Here is a 25,102-nt window from a genome sequence, read left to right as displayed (position 1 = left end):
TTACTATAGAATTAGTCACGTTATAGGATGGCTGTCATGCAGTACATTTCTATAAATCACATAATAATTTTCTAATTCACTTCTGTTAAAATATTTCTTTGAGAACAGTGTCTTTTTTTCTGATTTTTTAACTATTAATTTAATTTTTTTTAATTAGCATATAATGTATTCTTTGCCCCAGGGGCACAGGTCTGTGAATCATCAGATTTACACATTTCATAGCACTCATCATAGCACATACCCTCCGTAATGTCCATAACCCAGCCACTCTATCCCTACCCCCTCACCCCCCAGCAACCCTCAGTTTGTTTTGTGAGATTAAGAGTCTCTTATGGTTTGTCTCCCTCTTTCTTGTAGCACATGCTACATATTTAAAAATAACTTATTAAAAATAGCATCCAAATACTGTGGTGATTACAGAAGTGCAATACATTGTAAAATAAGAATATTGAACTTAAAGCAGTTTTCTCTCAGTTCCATCCAGTGAATAAGTAAGTCAGGGAATTAACTTTATTAAATGACATTGAAAAGTTTCCCTGTTACTGTATGTTGCCTTTTTTGGTAGTAGTGGTTGGGTGATACTGATATTTACTATTAATACAAAGAATTTATTAAAATATATACACAAATTTTCAGGCTTTTATTTTTCTCTTGTAAATGTTTAAATCTCATCAAGTTCAAATCATTTAACTTCAGGTACAACTTTTCTTGCCTTCAATATCTAAAGGCAGAAATACGGATTTATTCTCCTAATTAAGGGAGAAAGACTTTGGTAGGAGCACAGAGTAAACTTTCTGAAAACTCTGTCAGAATCTACTTTGTTTAATAAAGACACCAGTTTATTTTAGTTTATCACATTTCCTGTCCATACTTTTTCTTAAAAATGTATTTAACTTCATTTTGATAGTGTGTGATTATTCTAATTTAATAAAATTTTAGAATTGAAGTTGGTATCTGTGTTGTGGGGTATGTGTGTGTAATGTACATGTACATATACCTACATGTTATGTATGCACATGCAACATTGAATCAGCTGTTTTCCTTTCAGGTTTCAGTGAAGATATGCTAAATTTGTTACTACAAGACTATTTATTATTAGCATCAGAAACCTGGAGCATTGCTAAATTTCCAGTATTGATTGCATACACCTCAATTACTCTAGATTAAGCATATGATAAGTGACAACTATTTCCAAGTTAACAACCCCCAGAAATGTACGTGGAGGGGGGGGCTTGAGGGAAAAAAGCAGTGCAACATAGTTACTGATTCTTGGAAAGCCAAAGTCTGTTGTGTAACACCTGGACATTTTGTTACTTTATTTAGTAAACTAATCATAACACTTTAGAAAATTAAACAAGTCCTGTTGGAGTTGTTGAGAATGTGTTAGCAGTGCTTTGAGTCAGTTATATTATCCTAAGAACTAAATAAGAGGTACAAAATATGTATGAGGTATTCTGTACCACCCATGGCTGTTTCTAGGTATACTTCTGTAAACGATTTTTAGTACTGTATTTGACTATGACAACAAAATAGTCATATAGTTTTAAAATCATGTGTCCAAATGTTCCTTTTGCTATGGTTACCCTAGAGACCTTGGATTTCTGCTTGTGTGATTTCCTTAAATCCCTGGCCTTTTGAGTTTAGGAGGAGTCAGCCACTTGCTAGGGTGCAGGGGGAGGTTTTTTTCCTCATTTATAATGAAGGTCATTTACATTTTTAGCAATCACAGTATTCATATGTTCCATTAGTTATGGATGTATTATTCTTCAGTCAAAATTCATAGTTCATTTCTCTGAATATGGTAGTTATCCATCTTATCCTAAACTGGATTAAATTGGTTATAGATTTAAGGGATTAAAAAGTAAACTAGGTTGAGGGGGTAGATGGGTTTATTTTTTATAAACTTGAATAGAATGTTTAGGATCCTAAGGACTGGGGCACTTCCTAAAAGTCAGAATATTTCAGGAGGAAAGAACAAGGTGAAGATCTACAGCATTCGTTTCTTTTGTTTAATGATTTTTAGCAGAAAATGAGAATATGGGCTTGCTTTCTTGTTTGATGAGCTTTGGTTAACTTGGTAGAGGCAGGTTGGTATGGAAATAGTACTTCCAGAAATTGTCCATGATTTGGTATAGTTCTGTATAGTTGTTGAGTAGGTGAATTAAAATGCTACTTTAGCAATGAGATTTTCACTTGTTAGCTTTAAAAATATTGAAAATCCCTCCAGCATACTTCTCAGCTTGCTCTTTATTTATTTATACATATGCTTGTTTATTTTAGAGAGTGAGAGAGGGGGAGGAGGAGTAGAGGGAGAGAGAGTCTTAAGCAGGCTCCACACCCCACATGGTGCCCAGTGTGGGGCTTGATCTCACAACACTGAGATCATGACCTGAGCCAAAGTTAAGTCAGACACGTAACTGACTATGCCACCCAGCAGCCCTTCAGCTTTATTTTTTACGCAATACCTCTCACCATCTGATTTATTACACACTTTACCTACTTTCTCTTCCCTGCTCCACACACTAGAATGTAAGTTCCACAAAGGTTTAAAAATTTATATTGTATATTTCTTTTTCCCCAGTAATTTGACAGTGCCTGAAATATAAGTCCTCAGATGTGATAACCTAATACAAGTATAATGTATATAATGCCAGTTGTTAAAACTGAAGATACTCTTGGTTTTATTTAAACTTACTAATGGTGAATACTCTCAGGATATGTTGCTATATAGAGTAGAAGTAAAATTCATTGCGATATGAAAGTTCTAAACACAGTTACTTTAAAGAGACATTATTTTCAATTTTCATTTTGTCCTAGTAGGCTGTTGCTGATTGCTTTTAGAGTGACTTTTCTGTTATCATTTGTCCTCTGTCCTTCCTTCTATATAGAATCTGGCACCAGCCACTGATTCACTCATTTCCCTAAAGGCATACTAATGTAAGCCTTTGCTCATACCATTTTTCTTACCAGAGAAGTTATCCTCCTTCCCCAGATTTATGGTGCTGTGTCCATCCTCAGTGCTTCTTTGGAATTCTCCCACTCTCTTGACTATTGCAGAACATTTTCTATTCTTTTAAATGTCATGGAAGCACTCATTTGACACTTTACTGAGAGGTTTATCTAAACTACATTCTAAGGTTTTAAATACTGTCTTTATTGTGTAAAGGATACAAAAGTGGTACAGTCTTAGGTAAGTTTCTTGAAGCTTTCTAAGATGGGAAGGAAAAACTTTGTCCTCTTTGAAAATTAACAAAAGGGGACTGTAAAACTATTTAATAACGAACAATAGTTGTGACCAGATCAGTGTAATGAGTAGAAGAGTTGCTCTCCAACATGTGAGAGAATCTTTATTGACTAGTCGACTGGTCTTGTAGCATTTTTTAAAGGTACTGCTAATTATGTCAAGTTGTATTGCATTCTCATGATTTTATAAATCAGTAAGTGGTGATAGCTCTGTATTAATCCAAGATCAAGAGGCTAGATGACCTATTCTTAGTGAATCTGTCTTCTTTTACTGTCTACATATATTACTGTAGAGTAAAAGGAAATACTTCATTTATTATATATACTATTTTATTAAGTGGCCTGCATAATTATGTATACGTACATACATCTTGTGTCATTTCCTAGGATCAGAACGTTTAAAATTGGAAGAGCTCTTTAATTCATCTTCCTAGTTTTTACAGATGAGAAACCTAAAGCACAAAAAGTTTAATTTTTCCAATGATCACTTGGTGACAGATCCAGCTTTCTACAAGTGTTAGGCTCTCTTTCCCCACTACTCACAGCAGCATTGTTTATTTCTCTCAATAACACTAAGAACCACTTCACTTTTTATTTTTCATATTAAGATGGACAACTCTAAAGAGCATTATATAGCAAAATGACACATATCTTTGTGAATTGGTTTAAACATTTTTGTTTCCTTTACGCATGATATTGTTTTGAAATTTATTATAAATTTATGGTTTCCAAAGGATTATGTTAATTTTTAGGGGATAAATCATGAAAATTCCCAAATCTTAAATATCTATCCCAAATTTTGTAACTCTGAATTATTGGAAAAACAAGAATCCCCAAACTCAAGCTTACACTAGATTTTCAGTGATTTCTGAGCTCCAATCTGTTTCTAATATTTCAGGCCCAGTATTTATAGAACATTCTGAGTTTTTATGTGCCTGATCTTTTACTTATTTTATAGTAGTATTTGGTCTTTTTTTATTTTTGTATTCCTGAAAAGCATTCATTTGTGTAGTGAATTAAGAATCTCCTTTCTTGGGACACCCGGGTGGCTCAGTCAGTTAGGTCTTCGACTTGGGTTGTGATCCCAGGGTCCTGGGATCAAGTCCTGCATCCATCTCATTGCTAGGCATGAGCTTGCTTCTCCCTCTGCCTGCTGCTCCCCTTGCTTGTCCTGTCTCTCTCTGACAAATAAAATAAATATTTTAAAAAAAATCTCCTTTCTTCAAACAACTTTGGAAATCCACATATTGGCTGTAGTAATTGACCGTGTGTCTGGGTACTATACTTCTGGCTAGGCTGCTCCTTGGTTGATAGAAAAATTGAAGACTGTAGATGTGATACTGTAGTATCTCTTCCCTCACCACCTGAAGATAGAAAAGAACAAAAGATTTTGAAGTCCAAAAAGAATACACCCACTTTAAATATTAGTTTAGTCTAGTTGAGAGACCATTTCAGTACCTTCGTGGTAAAGGCCAAAAGAATAATGTCTATGTTAGCTCAGTGAGTTGCTTATCTGAAACAAATTTTTATTCCTTAAATAATTCTCACCTGCACTTTGAGAATTTTCTGATGAAAGACAATATTTGTACTGTTGCTTTGGATGTTGATATCTACTTGAGCTAAGAGTTATAAAAATTAAGAATGCTGTTCCCTTCTCTAAAAAAAGATTAATAGTCTGCCTGAATGAAAGAAATGATAATAAAACCCTGGCAGTTTATATGAGAGAATCATATCCATTGGAAATATCACTCTTTTTGTTTTTAGGTTTTTGTTTTTTGTTTTTTTTAAGAATTTTACCAAGTTGGGGAGTGAAGAAGAATGCAAATCACATTCCTGTTTTGAATGTATCCTTGTAGCTATAATTACTTATGTTAACTAGTGGTTTTGTGTCTTTATTATAATAACATCACATTGTATTTTCTGCAACAAAAAATTATAATGATGTCCTTCCTATACCTTAAGTGTCAGAAAAAAAGTAGTCCTGATTCTTGTATAATAAACAAAAACAAAAGAAATATGATCTGTGCCATAGATTGCCTTTAATCAAATGGGGAAGTTAAAAATATATGGATGACAGTACAGGTTAAAAAAAAAACCAAAAAACATGGCCTGAAATAGTCTTTCAAAAAATGGTTGGTGCATACTCTCTACAAAGGATATATTATGATGATAAATTTGTATTTGTCTTCATTCTCATTAAAATGATGGCGTAGGGAGAAGATGAAAAAAAGTCTATGGAATCCTGCCCTTATTTAGCTTGACTGAGTTCAGTCTTATCCTCAAATGGATTCACTGCTTGTTCCTGAGATTAGGTTTTAATGTTTTCACATGCCATTTTCTTGCAGACCAAAAGCATGAACAACATTTAGGATACATAAACCATTTTGTTGTTGATGTTGTTTTGTTATTTTTGATGTCTTTCTTAAATTTTTTAGTTTAAAAGAGCACAGATTGTAAGTATATAATTCCACTTATCGCAATTAAAATTATTCAATCATTTTTTAATAGTATTTTTACTCTTTGGAAATGTGGGGTAGACAATTTAGGCAAGATATAAATAAAAATAGTCTCATATAAAAAAATCTAGGATTTAAAATTTTTTTTTCAACAGGTATCTCAAAATCATGATTGAAATACAGTTTTTGGTTCATAGTTTTCAAAATGCTCTTCATGACTTCTGGTATTAAAATCGTAAATCGTACAAGTAATCCTGAAACGATGCTGATGGAAAGAAAATAAATACTAAAATATGTAAAAAATAAAAGGTGAATGTCATCATCCTATCCAATTCTACCACATCTTCCTCTCCTCAGAGCTACCACTAACAACTTAGTATATAACTTACCATACCTTTTTTGACGCACATACATGGGAAACATTTTATAACAATTTGTTTTGACTTTTTTTCTTTTAACATAAGTAGAATTCTTTTTTTTACAGTATGCTCTGTGACTTGTCCTTCTCAGTTTGTCTTGGAAAACTTTATATGTCATTACAGTACAGCTAGATTTTTCTCTTTCATTGCTATGGCTTCTCGAAAGGTCCTTTGAATGATGGATATTTGTTTCCAGTTTTTCACTATTATAAAAAAATTCTACAATGAATATCCTTGCATACATCTTTGTGAACTAGTCAATAATGGAGTTTCTTATTGGCTAGTAGTTTCTCCATATTCTAGGTGTTATTGTGTCGATTATATGTGGCAGGTATTTTCTCCCTGTGCACTTGTCTTGGTGTCTTTTGTCATTTGAATGTTTTAAATAATTATGTAGTCAGGTCTGTTGATCTTTTCATTTGTCATCTCTTTTATGGATTCTGTATTTCTAAATTATTTATACTTCTTTCCACAGAGATATTTTTACTTCCATTTTTACCTGTCACTTGTAAAACTTTTTATAGCACCCTGTGAATGATGGAAAATATATTAGTATGTGATATGTTCCGATGGCGTGTAGTAATGATATAAGGATCAGTTGCGATTTTGATGATCAGTTTCAGAGTTTATAAAATAAATGTAATAAATTCTGGAAAAGTATTGGGGTTTTGTGTTATTTATGGAATTGCTATAGGTAGTCATCACTATTAATAAATTCGTTTTTGACAGGTAATATGCCAGGCACTAAATGATAACAGTAGAACACAAGCGAGAAGTAATCCCTTTTTTTGTGACTCCTTTAGACATGATTATCACCAGAAGTTTATTTATTTCTGTTATCAGAAATATCTGCATGTAGCTGCTGCTGCTTTGAATTGTTCTCCACTAACTCTTGCTGCCATTCAGTGCCAGATTACCCAACAAATATACTACTAAAGCAGGGTCCCAAAGTAAAAAAGAGCAGCCTTGATTAACTTACTCAAAATTTCATTTCATGTTTGTATGCATGTGTAGTGTTGCACACTGTACATGGGGTGAGGAGTCAGAACGCTAAGATCTGCAGTGTTTGGGGTCTCTGATTTGGCTTTGTGTCTATTTATCCCATCTTTCTATCTTGATACCCCACAATCTGGGCTGCTTTTGTCCCACTACCAGTAATTATCTTGGAAGTAGCTTATACTTTTATGTTTCTGCCCTATAATAGAAGGGAATGCCCTCATATGAAGTACCGTGAAGCCAGTATCTCATAGACCCTGATATCAGCTCACTTCTACTCTCTACCTTCTCTCTATACCTGATGAGTACAGTTTGAAAAAAATCAGAATTTTACTGGGACCCTCTTCCCCTTGTTAATAGGGGAGATTCATGAAAGGGAGGAATTCCTTCTTTCTAGATGGAATAACAAGGGAAAAGAGAGGGGTTTTTTGGTTTTTGGGGGGGGGAGGTTTTTTGAAGGGGTTAGAATTTTACAGCTCAGAAGACTTGGATAAGTTTACAATAATTGAGCTAGATTATTTTTTAACTAGATTTCTGAGTGTATTTTCTAACCTAACCACACATATACCTATTTATAACCTGAAATTTGCCTTTAAAGTCACAAAAGCACAAAGCACTGTAGTGCTTGTAACACTCTTCCATATTATTGTAGGTAACTAAATGACCATGGAATCTGGAGCAGAGAACCAGCAGAGTGGAGATGCAGCTGTAACAGAAGCTGAAAACCAGCAAATGACAGTTCAAGCCCAGCCACAGATTGCCACATTAGCCCAGGTATAAAATACATGGAGAGATTCCAAGTTATGTCTCTTCCAAGAGGAATATGTTTTAGACAAAGAGGATTTAGTTTTTATTGCAGAGATAGACATCGAATTGAGCAAAGACATTCTTAGAATACTGAAGTTCCTATTTACTAAGTATTAGCATAATTTTAGAAATGATTCAGTAACGGAACAGAAAAATGTATTGTTAAAACATTATTTGTAGTGACCTGATTCAGAATAATGACATTTTAACTAATGGGTAGAGATTGTCTCTCCTAAATGAGGGGAGAAAACCTGATATGGTTACTGCTTTTTTTTTTTTTTTATCACACAGATTTATTTTGAGGCATGGGAACTTAGACAATCTGAGAGGCCAAGTTTTCTATGTGCTTAAACTAAAAAGTAGGGTAAGCAGATAAATTGACACACAAGTAAATTTCAAGGATGATAAGTTTTGTTTCCTATATCTTTTAAATATAATTTATGATTCCTTTATTTTGTCTTTGTCTTAAACATTCTACCTCTAGAGTTATATTCTTTCATCCTTATTTTTTATTCTGATTTATTTTTCCTCAAATATTTTATTAACCATTTTTTGCATACATAAGAAATAAGCTAATATAAGAACATTATATAACCTTATGTCTTATATAAGAAAGGTAGTTATAGATATATAGATAAATAACAGACATAAACCTGCTAGGTAAAGGAGTATGATACTGCCTCTTTCTGATAAAGGCTCCCAGGAGAAAATAATCCTAGCAGAGGCTCTACAGTGTTGAGCTTCAGCTTCCTGAAGAATTTAAAAGTGCTCCTAAGGAAGTCCCTGAGCAAAAATGAGTCTTGGCTTATAGGGGGCTAACCACAAATGGTTACTACACTGAATTAAAGTATGGCCCAAATACTGGATCTCCATCAGGAATATAGTCAGAAGAAGTGGGCTGCTCTGTGTTATCTTTTGAGAGTACTAGGGTCTGCCTCCAACCCTCAGGAGTAAGACAATACAGAATCTGGGGGTAAATACTTGGATAAGGCAGATGGAGGAATGAAGGGGAAAGAGCCAGGACTTCATCAGTACATGGTCAAGGCAAACATGCACAGATCAGAATCTGGGCTCACCCAAGCATTTGACCCTATGGTAAAAATAAGATACAATCCCAGAAAGGTTCTTGGTGATGACAGCCCTCCAAATAACTGTCTCTTGGGGGGCACTTTTCTGTCTGATCCAGTTGTCTTCTTAAGTCTGCTATACAGTACAGCCCTGGAAATTCCTTTCCCACTGCTTTCTATTATTGAATTTGTGTTCTTGGTATAATAAAGCATGTTTTCCAGTGGTTTCTTGAGCAAGTTTGGGTAAAAAATTCTTGGTAAGGATATCATTTTTCTTGGGGCACCTGGGTGGCTCAGTTAAGCATCCAACTCTTGGTTTCAGCTCAGGTCAGGATCTCCCAATCCTGGGATGGAGTCCCATGACGGGCTACATGCTCAGTGAGGAGTCTGCTTCAGATTCTTTCTCATTCTCCCTCCACCCCTCTCCACCTACGTGCACTCTCTCTCTCTCAAATCAATAAATAAAATATTTTTTAAAAAATGATTTTTCTTCCAAAGTTTGAAGGCATTGATCCCCAGTCACCATGTGGTGTTGCTGTTGGAGAAGACTAAGTCCATTTATTTTCCCTCTCTGGTATCTTATTTCTCTTTGTTCACAGTGCTTCACTATTTCATTATTAGGGTCTTGGTTTGAATAGTTTTTATCCATTGTGCTGTATATTTTCAGTGGGCCCTTTTTAGTGGAAGCTCATGTCTTCAATTCTGGGCAATTTCTTCAAATTATTTGGTTGAAGATTTTTCTCTCTCTCCTTTTTCCCTTGTGATCTAGATGTTATACCTATAGGATTGTTTCTCTGGTTTTCTCATCTTTTCTCTAGTGCTTTCTCTTTGTCTTTTTGCTCTGCTTTCTGGGAGACTTCTTCAGTTTGATGTTCCAACCCATTTGTTGAACGTTTTATTTCTGCTGTCATGTTTCCAAGAGTTCCTTTTGTTCTCTGAATAGTCCTTTTGTGTTTTAATAGCATCCTATTTGTGTTTAACAAAGGGAATATTTTCTATCGTCTCTGAGAATATTAATTAGGTTTTAAGTTTTCTTCTCCCCGCATAGATTTTCCTCTGTATAGCTTTTTGCCCTTCAATTTGTTTTGGTCTCCATCTTTCATATTAGAAGCTTTCCTCAAATGTTTTATAATTGTGGTTGTCTGCTCAAGTTTAAAGTAGGGGACCAAAAAATCTATCGGAAGCTCTAAGTGTGTTGGGGGCCTAACAACTATGAGTTGTGTGTGAGCTTCACTATAGGGTGGTTATGGCCTTCCCAATGTCAGTATCTTTTAAATCTTTGTTTAGCCCCTTGTCACTGATTAGGTTCCTCCGGGAAGGCTTTATTGATCCCTTGCTTATAGGGTAAAGACCAGGGAGCTAAGAGAGAGTAGACTGGAGGTTAGTAACCCGACCTTCAGCAGTGTCTGTTGTAGGCAGTCAGGAGGTCCACTACCCAGAAATTAATTCTCCATTTTTCTATCAGCATGGGGTAGATTAATTATTCTTCCACAGAGAGTGTGGGGAGGGGATCCAGTTGCTTCTCAAAGAGCCTTCAATCAGCCTTCCTTATTTTCGGCTTCTCCCTTTATTCCACCTTCCAGGATGACTTAGATCCTGAGCCTCTTAAGGATTTTGTGGTTCAAATCAGGCTTTCCCTGTTTCTACGTCTTGAGTTGGCTTCTGAGGTCTCCTAAGTTCATTACCATTCATCCATCTTCTTTCCAGCCTCCAAAACTCTTACTGTTATCTCCTATCCCATTCTTTGCTCATGTAATTGTGCCTGTAAAAACAAAATCAATTTTATGAAGTTTAATTGAAGATTCAGGAAGGAGCAAAATAATATACACATGTTTAATTTATCATCCTTATCAGGCAGTCCTTTAGCATTTACTTTGAAGAGCAGAATGACATGATGTTTGAGTTTTTAAAAAGCTGGTTTTTATTCCTATTTGTGTAGTTTTTGTTCTTTTTATTCCTAATTACAGAGTTTTTTCACTTGGTCATCCAAGTCCTTAACACATACATGATGCATTTTTGTCATAATTTCCTTTCATAATTCTGATACCTGGTATTTTTTTGTTGTCAGTATTTAATAAGAGAAAAATATATAAAATTGTCAAATCCAAGACTGTAGTGATTTGAACAATGAACAGGAAAAAATTCAGCCCGGCTAGCAAAGGAAGAAAACCAATCTAAAACAATAATGAGATGCTTTATTTTACTTTTGGAATTTATGGAGTTTTGTTTTGTTTTGTTTTTTTTAAGTGTGGGGCTTGAACTCTCGACCCTGAGATCAAGACCTGAGCTGAGATCAAGAATCAGATGCTTAACCAACTAAGCCACCCAGGCACCCCTACAGAGATTTTTTTTTTAAGTGGGAAGGAAAAAAAACAATACTGGTTTTGACTATGAGAATGTAAACTTTTATGGATTTAACTAAGGAGTTGGGTAAAAGGATGATCATTGCAGCTTCCTTGTAACAGGCAAATTTGAAAACCTAAATATCCAATAATAAGGAATTTATTAAACAAAGTAATTTTTATTGTACAGCCCTAAGACCACTAAAGTAAATTATTAATGGTATGAGAAGATATTTATAATGGATTTGAAAGATTAAATTAGATTCCATGATTGTGTGTTACAAAAATTGAGTGTGCGTATGCACCTTTAAAAGCACCTAGATCTTCAGCAAAAATATTAACAGCGATTAGCTCTGAGTGGTAGGAACATAAGGGATTTTTCTCTTGTATATCTGTATTGTTTACGAAGTTATAATGAGAAGAACTGTTCTGCAGAATGATCCGGGTAGAGAAGAGATTAACTAGCTCCTTGAGTTAGCTTGTTATATTTATTCTATAAAATACAGAAGAGGATATAATAATTGCTTCAGATATCAGAAGAGCTTTTGTACAGAACTAAGAAGAAATATTCTGAATAACTTAGGGTTGTGGTTCTCAAATTTCAGTATAGGGGAAAGTGTCCTTAGGTCCACCAAGAGTCTGACTTTATAAATAGACACATGGTGTAACACTGTTGGAGGTAGTCCATGGACCACATTTTGAGAACCAGGTAAAACCAAACAAAATTTATAGTGGCCAGAGAGAAAATGATTATATTAAGGAGGGACATCCTAACTGCCCAAAGATGGATACTCATAGTTTTAACTTCTCATTTCATTAGGGATCTTTCCTGCCTAAGCTTCTCCTTACTTCTTGTGTTCTCTGTTTCAGTTGATAGCATAGTTTATCGATTCTTACCCAAACATGAAATATGTAGGTCATCCTGGATTCCTCTCTCACCTCCTTCAAGCAGTCATTCATGAAGCTCTTTCTAGTCTGCCTCCTGAATTTTCCTTGAATCAGTTCTCTCATTCTCCTCTGTACCACAGCTAGTACTTTACTTCTGGCTTTATCATCTCACCTAACTACTATATAAGCTTTCTCAATCTCCTCCCCTCCACTTTGTTCTTTCTCTGAAATAAATGTTTTTCATACTGCCACTGAAGTGATCTATCTAAAATTCAAACCTCACTATGTGATATTCCAGAGTTTGAAAGCTGTTCAGTGCCTTTCCCAATCTCCTCAAGATATAGTGCAACTTTTTAAATGAGATATATATGGTTTTTCATGACAAGCTCATTTAGCCCCTGCCTATTTGTGTTACAATTTTATCTTGCCCTGGTTCCTACATTCATACAGTAACGCACGGTCCAGTAGTACTAACTGTCATTTATCCCTTCTTCCCCGAAATTCTGTGCCTCTCCCTGGGAGTCAAAATATGCCTAATTTGTAATCTTTATTTCAAATTTGCATTCTTCCCTTTTTAGGGGAGGTTGGGTAGCTTTCCTCAGCGTGTGTATTTTTCTCTTGGCAAGCCTCATTACTTCACTGGATTTTATTTATTTGTGTTCTTTTCCCCATGCCTTCATACATGTACCCCAGTAATTTCCTTCATGTTTATAGTTTCAGTTCTGACATTGCTCTTAGCACATGGGTCCACAATTACTGTTTACCAAATGAGCAAAAATTATTGAACCTCTGTGTTCAAGCATAGGAACGAGAAATACTATCTGATAAATATAGATACGACATAAGAGCTCTTTGGACCTGGATATTGATTCATTAAAATTGCTTTCTTTGTGCCTCAGGAGAAAATTAGTATCTCTTAAATTCACTCAGGTCTGTTCTTTTATTCCTTTAAGAGGAAAATAAATCCTTAAAATATCAACTATCATATCAGTTTGATTTGGGAAGGGTAGGAATTTTCAGTTTATAATACATATTAATACTTTCTCACTAATAAAAGGCATACTTGTAATTAGTTTAAAAGAGAAGACTATGCTGTACCTTTTTAGATGTATCTTTGTTCTAGACTTAGCTAAGTTTTGCCCAAGTCTGAGAGCAGTTGTATTTTAGAATATGAGTTATTTAACAAAATATTCTGAAGACTTTTATGTTTCTTCAAAGCTAGCATAGCTCTTGACCTTGGGTAAGTTATTTAATCTCTTGAGCAGTTGATATTTCTGACTCTAAAATGGAGATAATCCTTATTATCCAGTCATGATTTCTTCGAAGAGCAAAATGAGAAACTGGACATGAAAGCAGGTAGGAAAATTTAAAGCACCATACAATTAAAGTGTATTTAGTATTCAGAGGAAGTCTGTGTTACAAATTTTAAATATTACCAAAAAAACCCAAATTGTAAATATTACATTAAAATAGTTTTTTGTCATGTGGAAGGATTTGAAAGGGAGGGGGCATGTACAGTTTTTTTTTTTAATATTAAATGTAATCATTAGTTTCTTTCACACCAGTGAAATACTTGGCTAGCAGAAGTCATCTTTTTCCTGCTAAAAAAGTTGCTTCGTACTGAACGTGACTACTCTCAAGGAGGTATCTGTGATGATAATTTTTTTCCATGTTCAACACCATAGGTATCTATGCCAGCAGCTCATGCAACATCATCTGCTCCCACCGTAACTTTAGTACAGCTGCCCAATGGGCAGACAGTTCAAGTCCATGGCGTTATTCAGGCGGCCCAGCCATCAGTTATTCAGTCTCCACAAGTCCAGACAGTTCAGGTATGTGTATAAAAAAGTTCTGCATCTACTTTCATAACTGTCGTTTATAGCCATATCTCTTTCCTTTGATTAGTTATGGAAATAGGAACATATCTAGTTCAGAGTTTATTTACGGTAAAGGAATATGCTGCGTCTGTATAGTCACCTTATGTATAGGAACATATATACACACAAGAACAGACATAAAAAAAGACTTTTTCTTAAGCTACAGAAGAAAAAGACTTGATTGGGGAAAATCTTAAAGTACATGGGGTAGAGTGGAAACGTTTGGGAAAGACCAAGGCTGATATACCTTAGTTCAGGAAAATTGAGATAACAAAAATAACTTTGTATTTATTTTCTAAACGTGCAATTGGAAAAAATGAGCCCTTGTCAAAATTAATAACCTTACCTACGATACTAACTTGAATTTAGAGATCATAGAAAGCATTATGAAACCAACTATGTCTAGGGGTGTAAGTTAGAGTATATAATTTTGAAATAATGATATATTCAGGGATTACACTGCGCATGTTATCTAATTCTTTGGAGAGATTGTTCCTTTGGATTGAATCCAGGGGGAATAAAAGCGCACAGAGCTCTGAATGAAGGTGACAACTCTACTGAACTGTAGGGAACCTCGAGTAGTAGACATCTTTGCAGTGAGCTTATTGAAAGAAAAAAAAAGACTTGAACGTTCATTCAAGTAGGCCATAACCCCAGCCTCCCATTTCATATTTTTTGCTTCACAGTCTTCCTGTAAGGACTTAAAAAGACTTTTCTCCGGAACTCAGGTGAGTCCTAGGTCCTAGATTTGGAAAGAACTATTGTTAGAAAGGAAGGTGAGAAATTATTCTTTATGTTGTTATCCTTCTATAAACATGCAATTTAAGGTTTGCATAAAGATCTTAGAGATCATCTAGGTCTAGGCCGGACTTGTTCCCTGCCCAGCCCTTAGTGTATTGCTTACTTTCCCTGTGTATCTTTTCTCCTCTCCTCCAAATGGTAGTCCAGCATTACTTGAACACTAGGGAAATGGAACCCCTGTCTCCCGAGGTAACCAATTTATAAAGAGGGGTAATTGCTGAACTCTTCTTCCCTGTGGTGAGCCAGAATATACCTTTCTAAAACTTCTACCTAGTGGTCCCAGTTCCATCCTCAGAAACTAATTAAGCAAATTTAATTCTTTCTCTTTTGGACCACTCTTCTCCCTTGTCTCTTGCACCCTTCCTACTTTAAAAAAAAAAAATGTGCAGACTAAACAAATGTCTATTTTTCTTCAGTCATTTATTATACAGTGTAGCTTTTATTGCTATTTACTGTCCTTGCTGTCATCCTGTGGATGAAAGCTGTTGTGTTTTCCTTGAGTATGGTAGCCAGACTGGTTGATATTTGTAGAGGGGAGAAGTGCTTCCTTTGCCCTGGAAGCATTCTGTTAATGTCCTCAAACGGTATATTCGATTTAGTCAGCCGTATTATATTATTGAGTCCTTGAGCCACCATTACCCACCTCTACTTATGCTTTTGGTTCACTTGGACACTTACATGGAAGAAAAAGAAAAGAATGTTTTCATGTAAAAATATCAGCACGTGTGAATTTACATACTGAAAGATACTCAGAATGGAATTTGTTACCAAGATGGAGACAGTGTCGTCCCAGTGAAAACTAAAGAATTAGACATTTATGTGAAATCACACTGACTGACCAATAGTCTCCGATCCTTTGCCTCAGTTTTTATTTCATTGATTGCTACATTACTATTCTCAATACGATGCCATTACTATTTCCCCACTCATTTTCTTCTTGGTAACAGTGGAAAGAACCTGACCTGCTAATCAGGAGACCTAGATTCCAGATCACATTAATCCTCACTTTCTCTTTTTCACTTATAAGTAGGAGGCCTTTCGATAAAGAACACACCAAAATTTTCAAAACTTGTTAAGATTATAATTTTTGGTCGTAATATGTGATATTTAATTGTCAATTATATTTTTAATTTTAATCTTTGTGACAATAATAATTTGGACCTGGGGAGTGTATGGCTATTAACTTTGTAGAAATATTTATTCATCTTCTCAAGAGCACATTTTTCCATCAAGGTGAGCTATATTTATAACTGAAAGCCTGAATTCTACAAATAGAGACACAATTTTTTTTTACTTTATTTTTTTCTTTAAAGGGCCTAAATCATGAAGAATATATTAAACTTTATGGGTCATTTCAGCTGATTAACAGGCATTAGTATTTTGGTAACTAGGAAGTAGTTTACATCAGAGGAGATGTGTTTAAACAAAGAGAGAGATGATCCTGCGAACTTCTACATGGGAAAATATGAGTATCCTAGAACATCATTTTCAAAAAATACAAGACATATTTCTCTTGATGTGAGAATAAGATATTAGGATCTGTTTCTGTTTTTAATCTAAGAATATTAGAAATTTCACTAATTACAGAAATTACAGTATTTCATATATGGCTTGACATTAGTGCCCTAACTTTATCCTTATGTGTATCAAGTCTCACAGATTATATGAGAATCCCTGCAAAAATAGTGGGAGTTACACGAATGTATAGAAGTTAACAGTGGCATCTTCACTTTTCATTTGTTAGCTTTAAATGCATTTTTAATAAAGTGCAGTTTAAACGTGTCAGGATTATAGATTATGTTACCTTAAATTATTACGGTCATTCCTTCAACGAATTTTTATTGATCACATGCTATGTGCCAGTCACTGTTCTAGGTGCTATGAAAGACAGCAGTGAACAAATAATACTTCTCTATTCTCATGAAGATCACATTTGAGCGAAGAGAAACAATGAAAAAATAAAATATGTCAGGTGAGGATAAGTGCTGGGAAGATGATGAAAGCAGGGGAAGGGATAGAGAATGTGGAGGGAAGGGGGTTCTGTTTTATGTAGGGTGGTCAGGGAACACAGTGAACAAACCAGAAGGCAGTGCAGGAGGCTAAGCCATGCAAACAGTAAAGCAAGTCCCAAAGGCTTAGAAGTAAGAATATGCTTCATATATCAAGGTATAGTAAAGGGATGTGGTTCAAATAGAATGAGCAAGAAGGAGAGTGGTTGGATGAAACATTTGATAGAATCTTTATAATACTTTTTAATATGATGGGAACAATAATAACTTTTTGTGCAAAAATAGGATCAGTGGTTATTATTGCAGCAAAGTATTTAAGAGTGGTCTAACATGAGGCTGAATTACTTGTTTGTGTTTTACATGAAACAAGTGTTCCAAAGTTTCTGGTCTTTTTAATGATGGTGAGTAAGGATTTGGAAGGGATATGTTATCCAACAGATACTTTTGAAAGAAGAAATCCCTTTCAACTATCCCGGGAGAAAGTGACATTTTAACAATGCAAGAGGGTAACTAACTGCTTTTTGAAAGAAAGTTGTCCTGTGGAGAGAGCATTTTGAAAGAAGTTTGGAAATGTTTTCATGCCTTTTTTTTTTTTTTTAAACTGCAGTTAGTATAAATTTGTCAGCTCAAAACTCAAATATATATATAAAAAACTCTGGAAATAGAATTCTTTAAACCATTTGTAAGTCTTCTAGAATTTCAGTAGGTTTTGTACTTGTTAAAATATAAAACTGTAACACCTATTATTAGCATACAATTATTAAAAGCCAGGGAGATGAAAATACACTAGGTAAATCTCATCAAAAGTTTGTATAATTGGTAGGTGAAAATGAAAAATGATGTTGTATTTAGTAAGCCCAGTCAAAAATGCACTTACTTTTATGTCTGCTTCTTATGAGTTCCCTTTTTCAACAATAGCAAATGCTAAATCAGGTTTTAAAAAGCCCAAGCTTAGAATCAGAGGCACTGTTATAAAATAGTAAGTGATTTTTTTAATGAAGAATATTAAATCACATTGTTCTTGCTCTATAAAAATGGGATGATTTACATTTTAAGAAATTTACAAATGTTTTGATACTTACACTCCTCTCTTTAAAAACTGTTTTATTATAAAAACAACAGTTAAAATTTACAGAGGGAATATATATGCTTATATAAAATTTTCCTGTTTATAAGGAAGATCTGCAGGTGAAAAGAATTTAGAAATCATTATTCTAGATGTTTATTAATGTTCTTGATCCAGGGAGTAAGTAACTATACCTAAACCGTAAGTCTGAGTTTCAAAGGGACCGTGTGTAACTTGAGAAAGCATCTTAATTTGGTTTTAGTCACTGTATGTTTAATTTTGAAATTTCAAATAACTTCAAAATGGGAAGATAGTCCTCCTTACAAATAGGAGGTATGGGTTTTTAACAAACTGAAAGTTGAGAAATAAAGATCTAAAACTTTACATCTACAAGTTGTGATTTGGCTTTTGAAAATGTCTCAACTTCTAAGTGGTAGGGTTAAAGACCTATTCAAGGAGCTAAGGAGAGGGTTAATGAAAGAGGTGACAGGAGGTAAGGGACCAGAGGAAGGGTCTCTACCAGTGGAATATGGTGGTAGTTTGTGATACCATTATGGTTGGGATATCATTTTTATATGGGTATTTCTAATAACTGTTAATTATATTTTAAATTGTAATTAATAGTTATTTATAAAAAGGATTTTTTTGACATGATTTTTATTAGTCTCAGAAATGTGGATCCAGTGTGTGCTTTGGATTTTGTTTTTGTTTTTGTTTGTTTTGGTAGGCAGTTCATAGGAAGCGGCTTTATAGCTTATAAATTCTCCCTGGATAATATTCCCAAAGAGGAAATGTTATATTCATTACGTGTTACTGAATAATTCTGAATGCCCTTTACATGAAAATAGTTGTTATTACTACATAGTGACAAGTTAATTCCTTCTATCTGAAATCACAAAATCTTTTAGATGAGAGAAAAGGAGGCTTTTTTCCTGCGAAGAGCAATAGATCCACTAAGTTTGGAAAAAGAAACAATCAAAGGCCATATATTAAAATGCAACTTTAACTTATTTCATTTCAAAACTTCTCTGTGGGTAGTTTATATAGAATGTTTTAAAATTATTATTTTAATGACTTTCAACTTGGGAGATTATGCCTACGTCACTATCTGTCCTTAGAAAAAGGTTGTAAGGATGAGAGTCGTGCAAAGAAGGCAGAGAACAATAGAGGAACTGAGGTTCTGAGAAGTACTGTGAAGGTAAACACTTGTCACAGTACTGTCCACTTTGAGTTCAGTCTTGTTATTCCTTGAAATTCTGACACTCTACTAAGGTCTTCATAGCTCGTCATCTGCTGTACCTCTGAGATTAGTGGGAATTGTTCTCTGTGCTCCTTTGGCAGTAAGGGTAACATTATTACTCTGCACAGAATCACAGACTAAATTCAGACTCACACATCTTTTTATCTGTCCTTTCTGGATTCATTAAGTGTTGCCTGTTAATGTGTAGGTCGTTAAGAGTATAGTTCTTACACTTTAAAGTGTTTGGATGGGGCACGTTACTTGATTGTAGGTAAATTCTGTGAGGCATGACTAGATTTACCTAATTTCATTTTAAAGTGAGTGCCTTTTTACAAAGTGCCGTGTCAAAATGAGTCCTTACTCTCCAGAACTCATAAGCTCAGACCACATATGAGTCCGCGTGGGATTCCTCAGGTTCCTCTGAATATGTTTTTTCTTGTTGTCATTGCCCTAAATTTTGACATGGAGTTGAACCACACAGACTCTTTAGCCTTCACTAAATCTAATTATTCTCTCTGTGACGGCATCATGCACATCTAGTTAGGAAAGAGCAGAAGACTCCTGCTGATTAGACTAGAGAAGCTTCATGGTACATATTCTGATATATATGCCTGGGTGAGTGAACTTCTAGTCTAAAACATCTCTGGATTGTTCCTTCTGACAAAACTGGTTTGAGATTGGAACCAACAGGATTTTGATGCTGGTAAGGATATCTAAAATTGAGATGCCAACTATTGACAGTGGCTCTGCTACTTCCTAGCTTTGTGACTTGGGTGAGTTACTTAACCTCTTTGTGCCTTAGTTCTTCCCATCTACAAAATGAATATATGAATTGTACTTGTTTAGTACCTGATATTACTGTATTAGTATCAAATAATGTAATGTGTGTATGTGCTTTAGCATAGTATCTGGCACATAGTAAGTTCTCAATAAATGCTAGTTGCTATTATTAATATTATCCCATGTAAAATCTTTGTTCAGCTTATCTTTTACTTTTCAGTCCAGGGATACTTTTCCAGAAATGCACAGTTCTTTACCTTGAGTTTTTGCTTAATAAAAATTATAGAATGCCAATTTTGAAAGTCTATATGTAAACTAACTTGCTAGGAACAACCATCTGGAATATGTTGGGGGATCACCAATCCTTATTTATACGGTTGTAAATATATTTATAAGTGTTTAAAGGAAAATATTTGTGTAGTCACTATGTAGACTTATGATTAAATATTTGCTCATTTATTCCTCCATCATGTCAGAAACCTTATTTTACTTGGTAGTTTTGTTCTAACAATTAAAAAAAAAACTGACAGTAATATTGATGCATTCAAGATTGGTTACATGAGGTTCTGAAAGAGGTGAAACAACTTGGATATCGCAACAGCTTGGTTTTGACAAAAAAAAAAATTGGGCCCTGTGACTTCTGTAGGGGGAAAGGAATGTGATTGCTATGGTTGTCTCCCATAAAAATTGACTTTTTTCTACTGGCATGTGTAAGGTTTATATATGTCCTTTTATATTTAAGTTTTTCTTAGAATTCATAAAAATTTTATGGGAACTGAACTCGATTATCAAGATAAAGTTCTTCTTTATTTTCAGATTTCAACTATTGCAGAAAGTGAAGATTCACAGGAGTCAGTGGATAGTGTAACTGATTCCCAAAAACGAAGAGAAATTCTTTCAAGGAGGCCTTCCTACAGGTATGGAATTTGATTGTTTAAAGAATTTAGAATCGAAGATGTCAGTAAGCCTTAGGTACTTACAGGTGAAAAGATGTTAGAAGATCAGGCCACTTGGGTGGCTTTGTTGGTTAAATGCCTACCTTCGGCTCAGGTCATGATCCCAGGGTCCTGGGATTGAGCCCCAGGACCTTCTCCCTCTGCCTGCCACTCCCCCTGCTTGTGCGTTCGCGCGCGCTCGCTCTCGCTTGCTCGCTCACTCTCAACAAATAAATTCTAAAAAGAAAAGATGTCAGAAGACCAATTAGGTGCTCAGTTCGGGACCACAGAATTTATTTCTCTTCATCTTGAGGTATTTCTCTCTCTCAAGTTGAAGTTTATTATACAGAATAAGAGAACTTTTTACTCTGAACGGTCCTGGATCAACAGTGATTTTTTTTTTCTGCTTCTGTTTTTATAGACTATGCCAGCTGCTGCTTTTTTGTTTAAAAATTTGGAATATATTTCATTAAGTTATAGCATTTCTAGTTATTTGTCAGTTCTGGCACAATACTATTTATCTGTTTAACAGCACATTTGCAAACCATTTCTTAATATGGTAAGTATTTCTTAGCCATGGTACTTAGTAGCTATTTATTAATTTAATATTTTTTTCAGGATGATGTTTTGCTGATATCCCCTAATTTTAGGGGCACCCTACTATAGTTTTCATGTTTAATTGTGGAGGTTGTCTAGTCTATGACCTGCCTCCAAGATATACCAAAATCATTTTTTTAATATGTAGAAATTGGCTCCATGCTAAATAACTCCAGGAAGAGCAATTCCATAAATACTCATAAGCTTGCTTCAAAGTTCAACAAATTTCAAACTTCTAATATTTCTTCTTGTTATTAGCCGAAGTTATTTTTGTTTCCAAGTGATGGTTAAAAATTTTTTTTCCACTCAACTACTAAGCTAGCCCTTTTCTCTTAAAAGGAGGGATCCTAAATGAGTATCAGTAAACTGATTTTGAGTTCTTAAGAAATTTTGATACCAAGTATGTGTTGTATGCATTTATGCTCATAATTTTTTTAAAATATAGCTAATTTTAGATTTGAACTTCGAAATATATCTCATGTTAGTTTTTAACACTTTTAATCTTGAAGCAAATCCAACCAGCTTTGGAGACATAAGGCTTCTCTGTATATAAATTTCAGGCAAATAGTTGTAAATAAGTTCTGTAAATTCTAGTTGTAGACCTTATAAGAGCTTTAGGACGCCTGAGTGGCTCAGTTAGTTAGGTGTCAGACTCTTGCTCAGTGTGAAGTCTGCTTGAGATTCTCTCTCCCCCCTTCCCTTTGCCCCTTTACCCACTTGTGCTCTTTTTCTCTCTAAATAAATGAAGTCTTAAAAACATAAAGTAAAATAAAATAAGAGCTTTATGCTGAAAAAGCTCTTTTGTTATAACCTGTATCTTAGCAAAGATCATTTAAATAGTAACACCTTAATTCATAATCAGATAGAAGATGCCTGAGACCACACATACGTAGAGAGTTCTATTCATGAAAGATGATACATTTTCCCTTAAAATCATTATGTATCATTATTTTGTTTTAGGCTTATAAATTCTTGATACCTAGCTTTTATGTCTTGACCATAACAACATCTTTAACAGAATCCTTATGATACACTTGTAAGGTTGGAGAAATGGGGATTAATTGATACACCCAGCTTTATAGTGATTAAATTATACAGAGAAATTTCTTGAAGGGCTCTCACTTCATCTCCCTGGCTTGGTATTTTTACAAGCAGTTCAGCTGAAAAACACAGAAGCCATGCTTGTCAGATTGCATGTGACAGAACTTTAAGGGAGAGTGCCCTAACGGATATGAGAATAAGTGCTTTGAAAGATCATAGCCAAGGAAAATTCTGTCAGTTGTTGGTGATAATTATAAAATTTCTGAAATTGAGTCTAAAATAAAACCATTTCTTTAAGTATAAGATTCTGGATTAAAGAATTCATTTTTAAAAGATAAGTATGCTCAGGGCACTGGGTGGCTCAGTGGGTTAAAGCCACTGCCTTCGGCTCAGGTCATGATCCCAGGGTCCTGGGATCAAACCCCGCATCGGGCTCTCTGCTTGGTGGGGAGCCTGCTTCCTCCTCCCTCTCTGCTTACCTCTCTGCCTACCTGTGATCTGTGTCTGTCAAATAAATAAATCAAGTCTTTTAATAAATAAATAAATAAATAAAAATAAAAGATAAGTATGTTCTTTAATTATCATTAAGATATACATATATAGTCTACATTAAGGGAGGGAATTAATCTCACTGCTCAGACCACATCTGGAATATACTGTGAGAGAAAGTGAAATGTATGTCCAAGATACAAGAATGACCAAAATGGTCTAGGACAACAATATTAGATACTAGAAAGAGAAGACAAGATACGATTACTGGCTTCATGCAAAAGATAAGATTTATTTGCGGGTCTAGAGTACAGGCTTTTAAACTTTTATTTTGACCACAATACACGATAAGAAAAATATCTTTACATTTTCTGTATATACATACATACAGTTATCTATATTCACTTATAGATACACACACACAGGTACACACATATTTCTACCTATATATAGGCATCTGAAGCAAAATATACAGCAGTACTCACCTTTATCATGTATGATGTCCAGCTGTTTTTTTATTTGTTTCACATTGATTGCAACATACATAACTCTTTTCATGGCAATGTATGGGTTGTGACCTAAATTTGAAAAACATTGCACTGAGGACCAGTACTTTTCAAAATGTGGTCCAGAGACCACACTGGCGATCAGAATCTGGTTAGAAGTACAACTTCTTGTGCCCCTACCACATACTCTAATGAATTAGAATCTGTGAAGTGAGGACCTTGGAATCTGTCTTGACATGCTCTTCAAGTGCTTCAGTGCTAAAGTTTGAAATGATGTTCTAGAGCAATGATGCCCAGAGTATGATCCCCACCCCCCCCCCAAAATTTATTTATTTATTTATTTGAGAAGAAAGAGTGCATCCATGGGAGAAGGGCCAGAGGAAAAGAATCTTCAAGCAGAGCCTCAGTGCAGGCCTCCCATGACCCATGAGATCACAGCCTGGGCCAAAACCCAGAGTTGGACACTCAACCATCTGAGTCACCCAGGCGCCCCCCAGAGTTGATCTTTTGGCCAGCTGTCAGTCTATAAGCTGTTTAAAATAGTTGTGTTTCTCATTTGCAAAGAAATAGGGAGAGAAAATCATCCTTATGGTAAGAATAGGAGTTTGCTAAATGAAAACAAACAGATGTGGAAAAGAAATGATTAACAAGTCTGAGAAATGAGATATACAATTAGTGGAATTAAGAAAAATAGCCAGTTAGTGGGATAAACTAGATATGAGTAGCTGATGAGAGAATTGGTAAACTGGAAGGGAACTAAAAAAATAACTGAGAATAGAGAACAGAAATACAGAGAAAATGGGAAAGACAGGTTAAAAGTCATGGGGAATAGAGTGAGGCGCTCCAGTAGAAGAAGCATTTACAGAATTTTCAGAGGGGAAATCGGGCCAAAAGAAATATTAGAAGAGATAATAGTAGAATACTTACTGCAATTCCAGTAAAGGTAATTAACATGGGTAAATATAAAAGCCAATATTATAATTCTTTGCTTTGAAACGCTTTTTTTCCTGTGTGATTGGAAAGACAAATGCATAAAATAATAATTATGACTTTGTTAATGCACACACAGTATATGAAAATGTAATTGTGACTGTAGCAGCATAAAGCAGTGGGGTTTGGGTAGACTTTTGAAGCTATATTATTAATTCATACTGGTTTGTTAGAAGTTTAAGATGTCAGAAATTACTTGGGTGGGGTTTTTTCCCCCCTCTTCTGTGATTATATCACTCATTTGGAATACAATAAGGTTCATTATTTTTATTTGTATTCCATTTTAGAATTTTTCCTCCATCCTTCTTGATTTTTTTTTAATATGTGAAACATGAACATGGTTCTTTGAAATGTCAGAATTATACCAAAAAATACACATGCTCAGAAGTATCCCCTCCCAATTTTTCCTGTCTTTTTTTTAACTTCTTTCTTACCAATCCCAGTGGATTAAGCAATCTCATTAACTTTATCTGGTTTATTCTTTCTGAGTTTCTTCTTCAGTAGAAGAGCAAATGCATGTATGTTATTTCAGTTTCTTTCTTACAAAAAAGGT

At 34.7% G+C, this 25,102-nt stretch overlaps 1 protein-coding gene across 3 annotated transcripts in view; it reads left to right on the top strand.

The window, feature by feature from the left end:
- The window catches only part of CREB1 (cAMP responsive element binding protein 1), a 61,793-nt gene that overhangs the window by 9,917 nt on the left and 26,774 nt on the right, over positions 1–25,102 (top strand). For 2 of the 3 annotated variants that reach the window (XR_013966550.1, XM_080798505.1), the window contains exons 2-4: positions 7,767–7,888; positions 13,904–14,050; positions 20,808–20,908. Coding sequence is in view for 2 of the 3 variants with exons in the window: in XM_080798505.1 (XP_080654631.1) it covers positions 7,775–7,888; positions 13,904–14,050; positions 20,808–20,908 (362 nt within the window). In the remaining variant the exon portion in view is untranslated. Of the gene's footprint in view, positions 1–7,766; positions 7,889–13,903; positions 14,051–14,781; positions 14,824–20,807; positions 20,909–25,102 lie in introns of all 3 variants that reach the window. The other variant, XM_080798504.1, reaches the window with a different exon arrangement.

The sequence above is a fragment of the Martes martes genome, assembly GCF_963455335.1.
Source record: "Martes martes genome assembly, chromosome: 3".
NCBI classification, from domain to species: domain Eukaryota; kingdom Metazoa; phylum Chordata; class Mammalia; order Carnivora; family Mustelidae; genus Martes; species Martes martes.
Note: the sequence above shows the minus strand (reverse complement) of the source record. Positions and strands in the feature narration are given on the sequence as shown.